At 38.8% G+C, this 13,252-nt stretch overlaps 1 protein-coding gene across 8 annotated transcripts in view; it reads left to right on the top strand.

The window, feature by feature from the left end:
* Positions 1 to 13,252, top strand: part of A1CF (APOBEC1 complementation factor) — a 77,865-nt gene that overhangs the window by 55,469 nt on the left and 9,144 nt on the right. For 4 of the 8 annotated variants that reach the window (XM_029245407.1, XM_029245409.1, XM_029245411.1 and 1 more), the window contains 4 exons: positions 453 to 617; positions 7,285 to 7,382; positions 9,660 to 9,716; positions 11,824 to 12,097. In XM_029245407.1, coding sequence (XP_029101240.1) covers positions 453 to 617; positions 7,285 to 7,382; positions 9,660 to 9,716; positions 11,824 to 12,097 — 594 coding nt within the window. The remainder of the gene's footprint in view (positions 1 to 452; positions 618 to 7,284; positions 7,383 to 9,659; positions 9,717 to 11,823; positions 12,098 to 13,252) is intronic. The other 4 variants (XM_029245412.1, XM_029245410.1, XM_029245414.1 and 1 more) reach the window with 1 other exon arrangement.

Below are 13,252 nucleotides of genomic sequence, written 5' to 3' on the forward strand. Positions count from 1 at the left end.
TATATTTGATCAGAGCTCTGACCGAGTGTAAGCGACCGAAAACAAACTAGGGGTACCTGAGCCCTACCCACCCTTCACATGCACCATTTTTGGACAGCTCAGTGGTGGCACCTAATCACTCAGATTCCAACCGCAGCAGATATACTTCCTAATGACCTTTCTAATGCTTCAGGAAGCTAGACTCTATGTCTGAGCCCTAAATCCATTCTTTTCCTAAACCACGTTCTAGTTCCGTTTATACCCTATCATTATAATAAGCCTCTTGTCATACAGAACTCCCTTCTAGCCAGGTCTTATTTGAAATGTCTCTTAAAATCAATAATCACCTCTTTTAATATTAGTCTTCTTGCTCAATCAAGACCTCAAGGTTCAATTTAAAAGTCCATGAGTATGAACTGAGATGATGTCCTAATTTCTATATAATTAATCGTACTTGTGATCTTTCTCAACAGGAAGAATTCAGTTATGGGGACATCCTATTGCAGTAGACTGGGCAGAACCAGAAGTAGAAGTTGATGAAGACACAATGTCTTCCGTGAAAATCCTATATGTAAGAAACCTAATGCTGTCTACGTCTGAAGAGATGATTGAGAAAGAATTCAACAATATTAAACCAGGTAGGACATACCAGACAACATTACTTTTTCAAAACATACTTTAAAAACACTTATGCTTGGGCTTCCCTGGTGGCGCAGTGGTTGGGAGTCCGCCTGCCGATGCAGGGGACGCGGGTTCATGCCCTGGTCCGGGAGGATCCCGCGTGCCGGGGAGCGGCGGGGCCCGTGGGCCATGGCCGCTGAGCCTGCGCGTCCGGAGCCTGTGCTCTGCAGCGGGAGAGGCCGCAGCAGTGAGAGGCCCGCGTACCGCCAAAAAACAAAACAAACAAACAAACAAAAAACACTTATGCTTGTGATGACTTCCTGTATCTTTAAATAAGATAGCTTTCACTTACTTTCATAATTGTATAGACTATTAAAACTACATTCCTAACTTTGGATTAGAAAATAGGGACCTAAGGTCCTATAACATTTATTGATATTATAATTGTACATGTTTCTGTGTGATTACTTAATGAATACATATTTCCTTCATTAAACTATAAATTCCATGAGTTCTTTTTGTTTCTATTGTCTCCTCAGCTCCTGTCTGTGTGCCTGGGACTTAGTAGATGCTCAATAAATATTAACTGTGTTAATGAATGCATGGCCATAACTATAGATCTAATGCAGGTTTCTCAACCTCAGTATTCTTGACATTTTTGGCCAGATAATTCTTGGCTGTGGGGGTCTGTCCTGTGCAGTCCATGGTGTAATAACAAAAAATGTCTCTGGACATTTTTATAATTTTGTAATTTTTGTAACCAAAAATGTCTCTAGACATTTTTGTGCCTGGGAAAGCAGATTGCCCCCACTTGAGAACTGCTGGTCTAATGGAATATGATTGTGACTTTAGGTACATAAGTAAGGAGGTGACAATTTGTTCTAGGAAACTAATTTGGGTGAAGAGAAAGCAAAAAGGAAGGTGGAGAAGAATAATTACTGTTCATTTTGCCAATACTTTTCATTATCAATTTTAAGCCATGAGATCGACTCCCTATCTCTTTTTTTCTCATATAGAAACTGCAACACTGAGACAAGTAAAACATTTTAAGAAACAATGTCCAAACAAGCATTTCCCAAAGCCAGTTCTGCATAACATTAATTCTATTAACTGTTAGTAGATGTTACTGATAAAAGGGGTCCATGGTCAAATAAGTTTGTTAACAACAGATTCAACAAAAGTAAAGGTTTGTTTGCTTGTGGGACTTATCAGAATCCTTCATCTTCTACTTTGCTTTGGAAGTCTCCAAAAGAAGAGTTGTAGGATAACTCACTTCCCAATTTGGGGGCCATGGATCCCATTTTTTGGCAGATCTTGTGGTATTAGCATGCCTTGGAGCGTATTAGTCTATCACCGTGGTGACATCTTTCCATAAATGAGAATTTCTCAGGCAGTGACTCTCTAGATTGTTGATAAGCATGGGCCATGATGCCATCATCTTAAAACTGCCTGAGGATATTCACTTTGCATAGTCATGTTGCCTGTTTCCAACTCTGGTTGCTCTGTCAGTTATAACAGAATAAATTGATAATTAATTCTAAAGGTAATTAGTAAGGTTATCATTTCTCCCTTTTTAAAGATTCATCAGAGATTTGTCTTTTTCCAGCCTTCAGGAACTCTGCCTTCCCTGCTACTTTAGTATAACGGTGTGGCTCAACAACCCTATGATGTAGGGTACCTTACTATTTCCATTATTTTAAAGATAAGAAAACCAGGACCCAGAGCAGATAAGTAGCTTGCCCAGGGTCGTACAACCAGCATACAACCAGCAAGTGGCAGATTCCGGACTTGAATCCAGGTCTGGTTAACAGCACGTTCTTAACAACTCTAGGACCCTGTGCTCTGTGCTTATTCCATTCACTCACTCATTCATTCACCTGTCATTGCTTCAGTAGCTCATGGGTGCCAGGCACAGTGGGAGGAGCTAACAGGTATGATGTGTGTGTGTGGAAGGAGTTTAAGATGCTCCAGAAGAATAACAGCAATGGCAGCCTAACTCCCGAGGTGTAGAGAAGACGCATGTTTAGGAGAACTGACGTATAATTGGAGATCTGAAAGTTGATGCAGTTATGAGCATAAGAACTGATCTGTGAATGTATAAGCATTGCTCCACCATGACTTTAAGTTGATTTTCTTCCTTCCCATAGTGAATAATACTTCTTATTTTTATGTAATTAAAACATTACTCCTTGAAGTAAGTCAGAAAGAGAAAAACAAACACTGTATGCTAACACATATATATGGAATCTAAAAAAAATGGATCTGATGAACCTAGGGACAGGACAGGAATAAAGACACAGATGTAGAGAATGGACTTGAGGACACCGGGGATGGGGGAAGGGTAAGCTGGGACAAAGTGAGAGAGTGGCATGGACATATATACACTACCAAATGTAAAACAGCTAGTGGGAAGCAGCTGCATAGCACAGGGAGGTCAGCTCAGTGCTTTGTGACCACCTAGAGGGGTGGGATAAGGAGGGTGGGAGGACATGCAAGAGGGAGGGGATATGGGGATATATGTATATGTATAGCTGATTCACTTTGTTATACAGCAGAAACTAACACAATATTGTAAAGCAATTATACTACAATAAAGATGTTTAAAAAAATTACTCTTTTTAGGGGGGAAAGGCTGGAATGAGAAACTACTAAAAGGCTGCTTCCTTTCATAGTCACTGGCTATCAGCTTTCCCAGTCTGTGTGTTGAAGAGACAAGTGTCCAGGCCCTTTTAATTATAATGAAAATAATAAATGCCAGGTGTGTTTCTCTCTCTCTCTCTCTCTCTCTCTCTCTCTCTCTCTCTCAGGCTGGGGACAACTCTCAGGGCTCCATAACGATGTGTGGCTGCTTCTTGGCACTCTGCAGAAGAAAATGAATTGCAAAGGGTGGACTACTAGCAGACATCTGCTGTATTGGGGAAAAACAAAGTCAGAGCTAACCAGTTTCTCTTCCAGTGGAAAGGATGTGTTTATACTTACCTAGAAAAATTTGAGAAACAGAAAAATAACTCTTTAAAAATTCTCTTGAAAGTTTGGATCCCTCAGAGGATCCTGAATATTCCCTGCAAATATTTATCAATGTATTATTTTAACTATGATTAACCTGAAAATATTATATCGGTACTCAGAGAAATAAATGACAATCAGAACAAAAACTGGGACCTGAAAATGTTTGTTCTTCCCCAGTGTAGCCTAAGGGTATCTGCTGAAATTCCAATTATACTCATTCTATAAAATCTGATTTTCCTAAAGGGGTTTACCTTCAGAATCACCTGGAGGGCTTGTTAAAACAGATTGCTGGCCCTGCCCCCTGAGTTTCACATTCAGTACGTCTAGGGTAGGGCCCAAACACTTGCATTTCCATTAAGTTCTAGGTGAAGCTGATACTGCAGGTCTGGGACCACACTTTGGGAACCATGACCCTCTGAAAGTCTCCCCTTGGGATTGCAGATGTGTTTGTCTTCAGGTAATTGATGTGTCTCTGACAAGTTGGTAATGAACAGAGTAACTGTTTTCCAGTTCTCTGCATTATGAGTCTTACGGGTGACCACTGGTATTTTATTGCCTCACCCTCTGCCAAATGAGGATCAATCAATAATCAAACTCCTATGCACAAAGAAGGAACATATTAAAATAAGCCATATGTTGAATACTATTGTAGAGAATATAAGCTTTTATGATAAAAACTCTCACCTTCTAATTTGTCTGCTTTATGAGGTTAAATTTTCACATCTTAAGATTTCTAGGACTTCCCTCGTGGTGCAGTGGTTAAGAATCCACCTGCCAATGCAGGGGACATGGGTTCTATCCCTGGTCTGGGAATATCCCACATGCCGCAGAGCAACTAAGCCCATGCGCCACAACTACTGTGCCTGCGAGCCACAACCACTGAGCCCGCATGCCATAACTACTGAAGCCCGTGTGCCTAGAGCCCATGTTCCAAAATAAGAAAAGCCACTGCAGTGAGAAGTCCGTGCACCGCAACGAAGAGTAGCCCCTGCTCGCCGCAACTAGAGAAAGCCCGTGCACAGCAACAAAAACCCAACACAGCCAAAAATAAATAAATAAATAAAATAAAGTTAAAGAAAAAAAGAAGATTTCCAAAAGCATGTGTGGCTGGACATTACTGTTCAAAAATGCAAGCTGATTTCAATATCTACAAGCAGAATTTGAGAACATCAAAATCCATTATCATCTGAAGTGCCACCTAACTAATGTGAATGATAGGAGTTGGAGTGTGAATTGACTGATAATATTTGCTCATCCTCTGTGCCCAGGTCCCACTCGGTTTCAGTGCCTGGGGGCCCCAGAGGGCCCTACTTGGTTTCAGCCCCTGTGTACAAAACACTAGGTAGGATCTAGGGTAAAGACAATACCAAAATGCCTCTGGGAGCTAACAGTGGAGCCTGGGTGGAGGATGGCACTGGAGAATGAATGGGGCAAACACTGGAAAGGTAAAGGTCCTCATTGGCCCACATTTTACTTAATTTCCAAGATAAGCCATAAGGTTAAGTCACAATAATTACCCCACTTGACACTGAAGGAATAAAGGGACCAGGTTAGAAGTTTGGTTAATCACATGTCTCATGGTTCATGGTCTCAAATACCTTTATTTATTTTCAGCTTAGCCAGACCAGTTTGCTCTGTACAACCACTATCATAAGACGTCATGGGTTGAATGCTGAGGGGTGAGAGAAGAGAAGTACTGCAATATTTTTAAATTATCCTTCCATTAGAACCCTAACATTATTGCAAAGGAAGACAGTTTATAGCCATTGAACCACGTGATAGAGTAGAAGCCTAATTGCCTTTGTGACCTTGAACCTAAGAGGGTAGATAACTGAACTTTGACAGGGAGAGGGGAAAAGGAGGACTTCTCTCCTCTCTTCTGGTCCTCCCTGCCATGGGGTCCCATCCTAGGTTGTCTCTGGAAACTAAAGATAGAAGAAAACCTGTTCTCTCAAGATATACCCAAGAGACTATAACTAAAAGGTGGTAATTTACATGCTAAACTAACAGGTTAATGTTAAACAAGTTTCCATCTTACCTTCACTCTAGGCAAAAGTTCTATTTTTAAAATTGAGTAAGCAACATTTCATAATAAAATGTAAAATATAAAGCTCAACCATCTCAGTAGAACTTTATTTTTACACATTACCATCAACATATTCAGCAATCCCTCTACATAAAAATAGGATAGTTTGGTTTGTTATTTTTTTATTACACGAATAATATAAATAAGCCTTGTTAATATTTGTAGAATACTGGAGAATATAAATTAAAATATCAAAGTCCCCTTTCTTCTTCCCAACTCTTCTCCCCATTCCTGAAGTAACCCCTACTAATGGTCTGATATTTATCCTTCCAGTTCTCTTTCTGTGTGTATGTGTATTCATATTTATGTGCACATGTATGCCGGTTGGGATTTTTAAAAACATAAATGCTATGATATTATACTTATTATTTTGTAAATTTTTAAATTTAACAACAGGCTCTGAATCTTTCCATGTATATATAGGCCTATTTGTTCTCTTTAAAGACTCCTTAGTGCTATTTAATAAGAATAGGGCTTCCCTGGTGACGCAGTGGTTGAGAGTCTGCCTGCCAATGCAGGGGACACGGGTTCATGCCCCGGTCCGGGAAGATCCCACATGCCGTGGAGCGACTGGGCCCGTGAGCCATGGCTGCTGAGCCTGTGCGTCCGGAGCCTGTGCTCCGCAACGGGAGAGGCCACAACAGTGAGAGGCCTGCGTACCGCAAAAAAAAAAAAAAAAAAAAAGAATATACCAAATTTAATCACTCTCATGAAATTGGACATTGTTTTATTTTTGCTATTTCAACTGACTGGTATAATTAATACCCCTATGCATGATCTTTTTGCATATGTGTGAATGCTTCTGTAAAAGAGATACCTCAAGGTAGAATTAGTAGATATCTACATTGTTTCCAACTTTTAGATATTATGAACAGCATCATAAGGAACTATCTTGGTTTTCAAATGTTCTTTCACAAACTATTTTTTGTTTGTTTGTTTTGATCAAGGGAGTATGAGATAAGCAGATGGGAGATCTGAGTTCTAGTTCCTAGCTGTGTGAACTCATAAATCTTGCATAACTTATCAGAACCTTACATTCCAAATCATTAAGTTAAAAATAAATAAATTAAGGTAAAATGAATTAAAAATTAAATTATTACTAAAGTCTCTCCTAACTCTAACACTTTTTATTATATAAATCAAAAGAGACAAGGTATTTTTCTGGGGAAAAAGCCATAAAATTTTAAAAGGTAATAACCTAAATATATATTTATAATATGACCAATAATTGAGTTCAACTCAATAATATGTTACCATGTATAAGTTACTATCTTTTATAGTATATAACATACAAAACAAGATACCGTTCCTACCCTCAAAGATCTTATAATCTAGGAAGTGGAGACACAAATCCACAACTAATTATAATAAGGCAGAATATGAGTATTATTTAAAAATTAGAAAAAAATATTCTGTTGAATGTGCAGAATTTTAAACCTGGACACAGGAAATATTTTCAATGACCTCCTTACTTAAATAGAGTCTCCAAAAAAAAAGGATAAAATATTCTTGGAAGCCAAATGCTTAAATATATCATGTTCAATGCTATCTCAGGTTTGCTAATGGGGCTACTTTCAATCTGCTTCCAGGTGCTGTGGAGAGGGTAAAGAAGATCCGAGACTATGCTTTCGTGCACTTCACTAACAGAGAAGATGCGGTGGAGGCTATGAAAGCTTTAAATGGGAAGGTAATGTAGGACAAAGAAAAAATATGTACAGGTTCCATCAAAGTTTGGTGTGGAAGTTTTATTCAAGGGAACAGTCCTGCAAGTCCTTCTTACTCAGCCTTCCTCCATCTCTGACATGGCTGCCTCAATCCATCTAAGATGAACAAAAGACAAGTGATGGAAAATACAATGGAGATGTGGCTCATATGTCCAATTCTATCTCTAATTTTGGCTGATTTGGGCATGTCATTGGCCCTCAATTTCTTTACAAAGAGAGAGTTGGAGTGGATTATCCCGAGGTGTTTTTCCCAATTCAGTTTTCTCTATTTCAAAGAAACTATCACCTTTGTAGTGCAGTATTTTGGAGGCTGATAATCTAAAAAGATGTCAAGGTTATCATTTTGCCCTCAGAGTTTGATCTTCCAAACTCTGGAAGCCTTGGAATCTCTTCACCTTGCCAAGAGTAAGGTTTGGGGAAAACTCAGATACTATATCCTTACTTCTAATTTGTATATAGAAACCAATATAATATTTACTTATTACTCCAATAAACATTAAAAGGCTTTTGTGGACCACTTATCATGCTAAATAATGTTTGGGATACAAAAAGGATCAAACCAAAGATGTTTATCAAAGGGTTAAAAGTCAGCTGGAAGATTAAGACAAGTATGCAGAACTTTTGCAAAGTCCAGCCAGATAAGTTTTGTTTAGAAAAAAAAAGAAGAAGTGGTGAGAATGTTCAAAGGAAAGAGGAGTGGGTCATAAAGAATCAGAAAACCTTCATGGATATGAGAAGATAATATTTAAGAGAAGCCATGAAAGTTGGGCAGAATTCCAAAAGAAAAAACATGGAAAAGGAGAGGTAGTCTCAGACAGAGACACAGAATTTGGAAAGAGCAAGATACGACTGGAGACAGTAAAAGTAGATTGCTTTGCTACGAACCTAATGCACATAGGGCTGATTCACCTGCCGGACCTTGCATCAGTCAGTCCTAATAGGAGACAGTTGGCAAAGGGACTAATCACAAACATGTGAGTGTGGGGTAGGGGAATTAAAAGAGACAGTGCAGGAAACTGGGGCTCACCCACTCCTGAACCCAAGGGGACAAGGGGCTACAGAAGGAACAGGAAATCTAAAGGAGACAGGATTCTAAAGAGCAGGTCTCTGAGAAAAGTAATGAACTTTGGCCAGTGGACACGTCCAGGCCAAGGCGACCTCTCAGAGAGGGAGGCAAGAGAAGAAATAGCTTGAACTCACTGTTTTCTCTCCCTCCAACCTCCTGCCAGTCCTCTCCATTAGCCAAATCCAATCATAATCCAGAAAGCCCAGGACCCTGAAGAGGATGCCATGCAGAACACCCTGCCGGAGCTGGGAGGCTGGAGACCAGTGGGAAGTGGATCTGGAGGGCAAATAAATGGTCTCCCAGCACAGGCCCTTCAGACACAGTGGGGCCTGGGCTTATGAGCCTACAGAAGTGTTTGAATCCTGGTGGGGGGTGGGGCAAGTACTGACTCCAAAACACAAAAGGAAAACTGCAGCGCAAAAATTAATGTATATTTAATTGCATATCTATGAAGCAAAACATTATTTCTTCTTCACTGATGATTATATTTATTATCAAAACAATGTTATTACTTTGAAAACAGTTTGTAGATTAGTTTCTCAATTTGAAAACATTCTTGAGGGATATATGATGCTTACTGAGAAGGGATCATCATAAATTAAATGCTAAATAATTACATTGGAATAATCACAATGGAAAAGTATTCAAATTGTTTCCAAGTTTTGCAGCTAATATATTTAAAGCTAGATATTTTTATAGCAATGTATACATGTATTATGTAGTTAAATACATATTCAGTGTCATTATAAATATATATATTAAATATTATAATAATATTTAACTGTAATGTGGTATGGGAAAATCAGAAGTAAGTTTGCCTAGGAACTATGAAGGTTTTTAAGTATACATATGAATATTTATATTTAATTTATTAGACAAGGTGAGGCTTTGAAGTTTTTTTTGTGCAGTGGAGTAATGATCATGTTAACAATTTAGGGAAATTAACCTCTTAAGAATTGAAGTTTCATAGAGTAGAGTGAGAGATGTAATTGGAACTAGTTAAAAAACTATTATGGTCGCTCAAATGGGAAGCAATAAGGGCTTGAATAAGGGTGGGAATGAATGTAGGAGAGATCTCTATACCAGAATATGGGGGGTGAACTCAAAGGATCAAGCAACTGATTGTATATAGCAGTGAGAAATAAAGATGAGTCATTATAGGTTTTCAATATAGGAGACCAGAAGAAGGCTGATAGGGGAGTCAAGAAGAGGAAACTATTTGGAAAGAAAGGTGATGAACTGAAGTTTGCACGTGATTATTCACTCATTCTGTAAATACTTGTGAATGTCTACGACGTGAGAGAAATTTTGCTGGGCTTGTGGCTATACAGGTTAATAAGATATTGTCCTAGATCTTGAAATGTCTAAACCAAATAAGTGAAATACAGTACTGGGTTTAAAACACGGTTAGAGGGGCAGAGTAATGCAGAACAGAATCTATTACAGTAAGAAATTTGACTTTGCAGTTAAAATATTAAAAACATCTCTTGATATGTTAGTTCCTATAAGCAGAGACCTATCTGGGTATCTTATCTTCCTCAAGACAGGACCGAAGACAAAGAATTACATCCAAGGTCACCCCATTTCTTTAATTACTCCAAGTCTGTTTCTTCTAATTACATCAACATCAATATAATAGAGTTGAGTATGAGCTGAATTCTCTCTCTCCGTGTGGTCCATCTAACGTATTTGATACTGACGCCCGCTACTAAAAAGTAGGGTAGATACATGTAACTAGGAACAAGAGACTGACCAAAATGATCAGGATGACCATAAAGCACAAATTTTGTCCAGCAGACATCAGTGATGCAGGAGCCACTGAATCACTCATGAAATCATGAGCTGCTGTGAAAGGGATTTTTGCAGGAACGCTTTACATCATTTCTTTTCTTTATAACAAACGACATTCTTATTTGAAAGAAGCCACCAACTGTTTCCTCAAAACACCTTGTCCCTTTGATAAGAAATTCACCAATCTATCAAGTATTTGTTGAGAGCTATCTTTATCCTTTGTGTATGCAAGCAGCACATAAAAGCAAGTCACACTTGTAGATCTACACACAGCCATTATCTTCAATATCTGGATCTGGTTACAAAATGTCAGCAACTTGTGTCAGAAAAAAAACACTTCAACAATTCTTGAGGACAAGTTTTAAGTAGTGCCTGACTTGAGAAACTTCAGTACTGCCTTGCCATCCCTGTTTGTTAGTTCCCAGCTGTTTAGCAGATCAAAAGGTTGCTTCATAAGGAAGCGCCTACAGGGGACAATGCAGTACCCTCAATGATTCCTCTTTCTTAAGTAGGGCCCCACTTTTAAGCCTCACTTCTCTTCCAGTAAAAATTCACCTATTGCGTAACTGCACCAAGAAGTAAGACACGTACCTGGCCGGCAGCTGGAAAGGCCTGATATGCTGCCCATGCCAAGGTGTTAACAATTGGTAAGATCTTTTATTGGTTTCCTTTTATCTTCATTACACTGTGCTAGGTACTGGAGATTATATTCCATCCATAATTAACCTAAAATTTCTTAGAATAATTATATAAATAGGTAATTAAAAATATATATCACATATAAATATTACATAATTCTCTGTCTCAGTAACTGTATTCACTTAATACATTTGTAACTAATATGTCAATAGACAGTGGCCAATTTTTCACAAACCTGTTGATAGATTATATGCAATTTACCAACAAACCACTCAGGGAAAACTCAGCTGGCACACAAAACAAGAACCTATGAAACGATAAGATACATATGTCAATGGAAAAAAAGTACACAATCTAAAAGTTGAGAATTACGTCTTATTCTGTGGATATTCTGAGGACTTCAAGCCCAGGAGACAGCCTCTCAGATAGCTCTAAGGGATTGCTCCAAAGAGGGAAGAGAAGAGCCAGGATATGTAGGAGTTTTTGCAACAAAGACCAGGTGGTTGGAACACCAAAAGATTACTGTTAGTTAAAGAAAGCCAGATATCTCAAGTTAAGGAATTTAGCACTTTCTATGTATAGGAAGATGCAAGAGTCTGTGCTTATTGAAATCATTCCTTTGATATGCACCTCAGCGCTCTGGGGCCAGTATCCTGTGTTTTCACATCCTGAGTTTCCTCAGGATCACTGTCGGGGGGGAGTATGTAATGTGATGGCTCAATGGCTGCAACATCCTTTGTTTACTGATATGAGAGGCAATATTTTCCATTCACACATATAAGTGAAACAGTCAGTAAACACAGCAGCAACTAGACTAACACTTAGAAGGAGACGTGTTACTAGGGCTCAGCCACACCTGGTTGTCTTCATATCTTTTCACATTGCTTTTTCCTTGCTGTCTAAAACAGGTGCTGGATGGGTCCCCCATCGAAGTGACCCTAGCCAAACCAGTGGACAAGGATAGTTATGTTAGGTACACCCGAGGAACAGGTGGAAGGGGCACCATGCTTCAGGGAGAGTACACCTACTCCTTGGGCCATGTTTATGATCCCACCACAGCCTACCTTGGAGCTCCTGTCTTCTATGCCCCCCAGGCCTACACAGCAATTCCCAGCCTTCATTTCCCAGCCACCAAAGGACATCTTGGCAACAGGGCCATTATCAGAGCCCCTTCTGTTAGAGGTAACATTAAGCAGCTCTTGCCTTAGAAAAAAACTCTGCGATTTCAAATGCTTTGTATTGCAATAGCCTTAGACAAATTGGACAGGTCCACTGGGAGACAAGAACTGGAAAATTGTTTATTGAAAATCAAATATTATATCAATAGTTTTCCTTCCATATGAATCTTTTTTCACATTACAACTGGTTATTGAAAAAACTTGGTCGGAACATAGTATAAATGAGTCTGATGTACACATTTAATCTTTGCATGGGCCCGTAAAATGTGTACAAACTAAAACTCGGGCCTACAATTATTAGTTTCTTCCTTATCACTGTACTACCATATTGAAGTCATATGTGACTCATTACAAAACTTCCAACTGAGAGCAGTATGGTTCAGTGGAAACCAGCTACCTCAAATATCAAGACACATGAGTATTGGATGGTGAGTCAGTGCCATCACATCCATATATAAATCACAATTCATCATAAATATATTTAACAGATATATGAGATGCTCTCATCTGATCTCCCCCAAGAAATATGTGCTATGCCTTCTAAAAAGCCACATTACTAAGGAAATCAACTTGTTTCTCCAGGATATCAGGAAACAAATAGTAAAGTCCAAATAGAAAAATAAAAAACAAAAAAAAACGCGACCTCAATCTTACTGCCAAACAACACGTTTTCCTGCTGAATCCTGTGAGAATTCCAAATGTTCAAGAAGTTTTCTGAGCTCAGTTATTTCAAAAAATGTAAAAGATAAGGAAAGCATGTTTTATTTTCAAGAAACTGTTTTGTCTCTGCCTAATGGGATCCTTCAGAGTGGTTCTGCTAGGAACCAATGCCTACAGAATCTCAGATCTGTCTGCCAAATATGACACCAGTCTGAGCAATTCAACAGCAAACTGTGTACTTAATTCTATTCTTGGGTTTGACTAGAAGCAAAGGGGCATGTCCAGATTACTGTGAAAACAATTATCTTACTGTGTTTTACTATTTTTCAGGAGAACTGAATTGACCATCCTAGGAACTCTAGTCTTCAACAGCCTTAAAATTTCCATACTCATAATACTCCACCCAAAATTGTAATGTAAAAGAAATCTTCAGGATTTCCTTCAAGATGATCTGTCTATAGGTTTGATAATTATGTCATTAAAACACTGTACATTTATA

This window comes from Monodon monoceros, unplaced genomic scaffold (assembly GCF_005190385.1).
Source record: "Monodon monoceros isolate NGI ecotype Baffin Bay Population unplaced genomic scaffold, NGI_Narwhal_1 Super_Scaffold_4, whole genome shotgun sequence".
Taxonomy (NCBI): Eukaryota; Metazoa; Chordata; class Mammalia; order Artiodactyla; family Monodontidae; genus Monodon; species Monodon monoceros.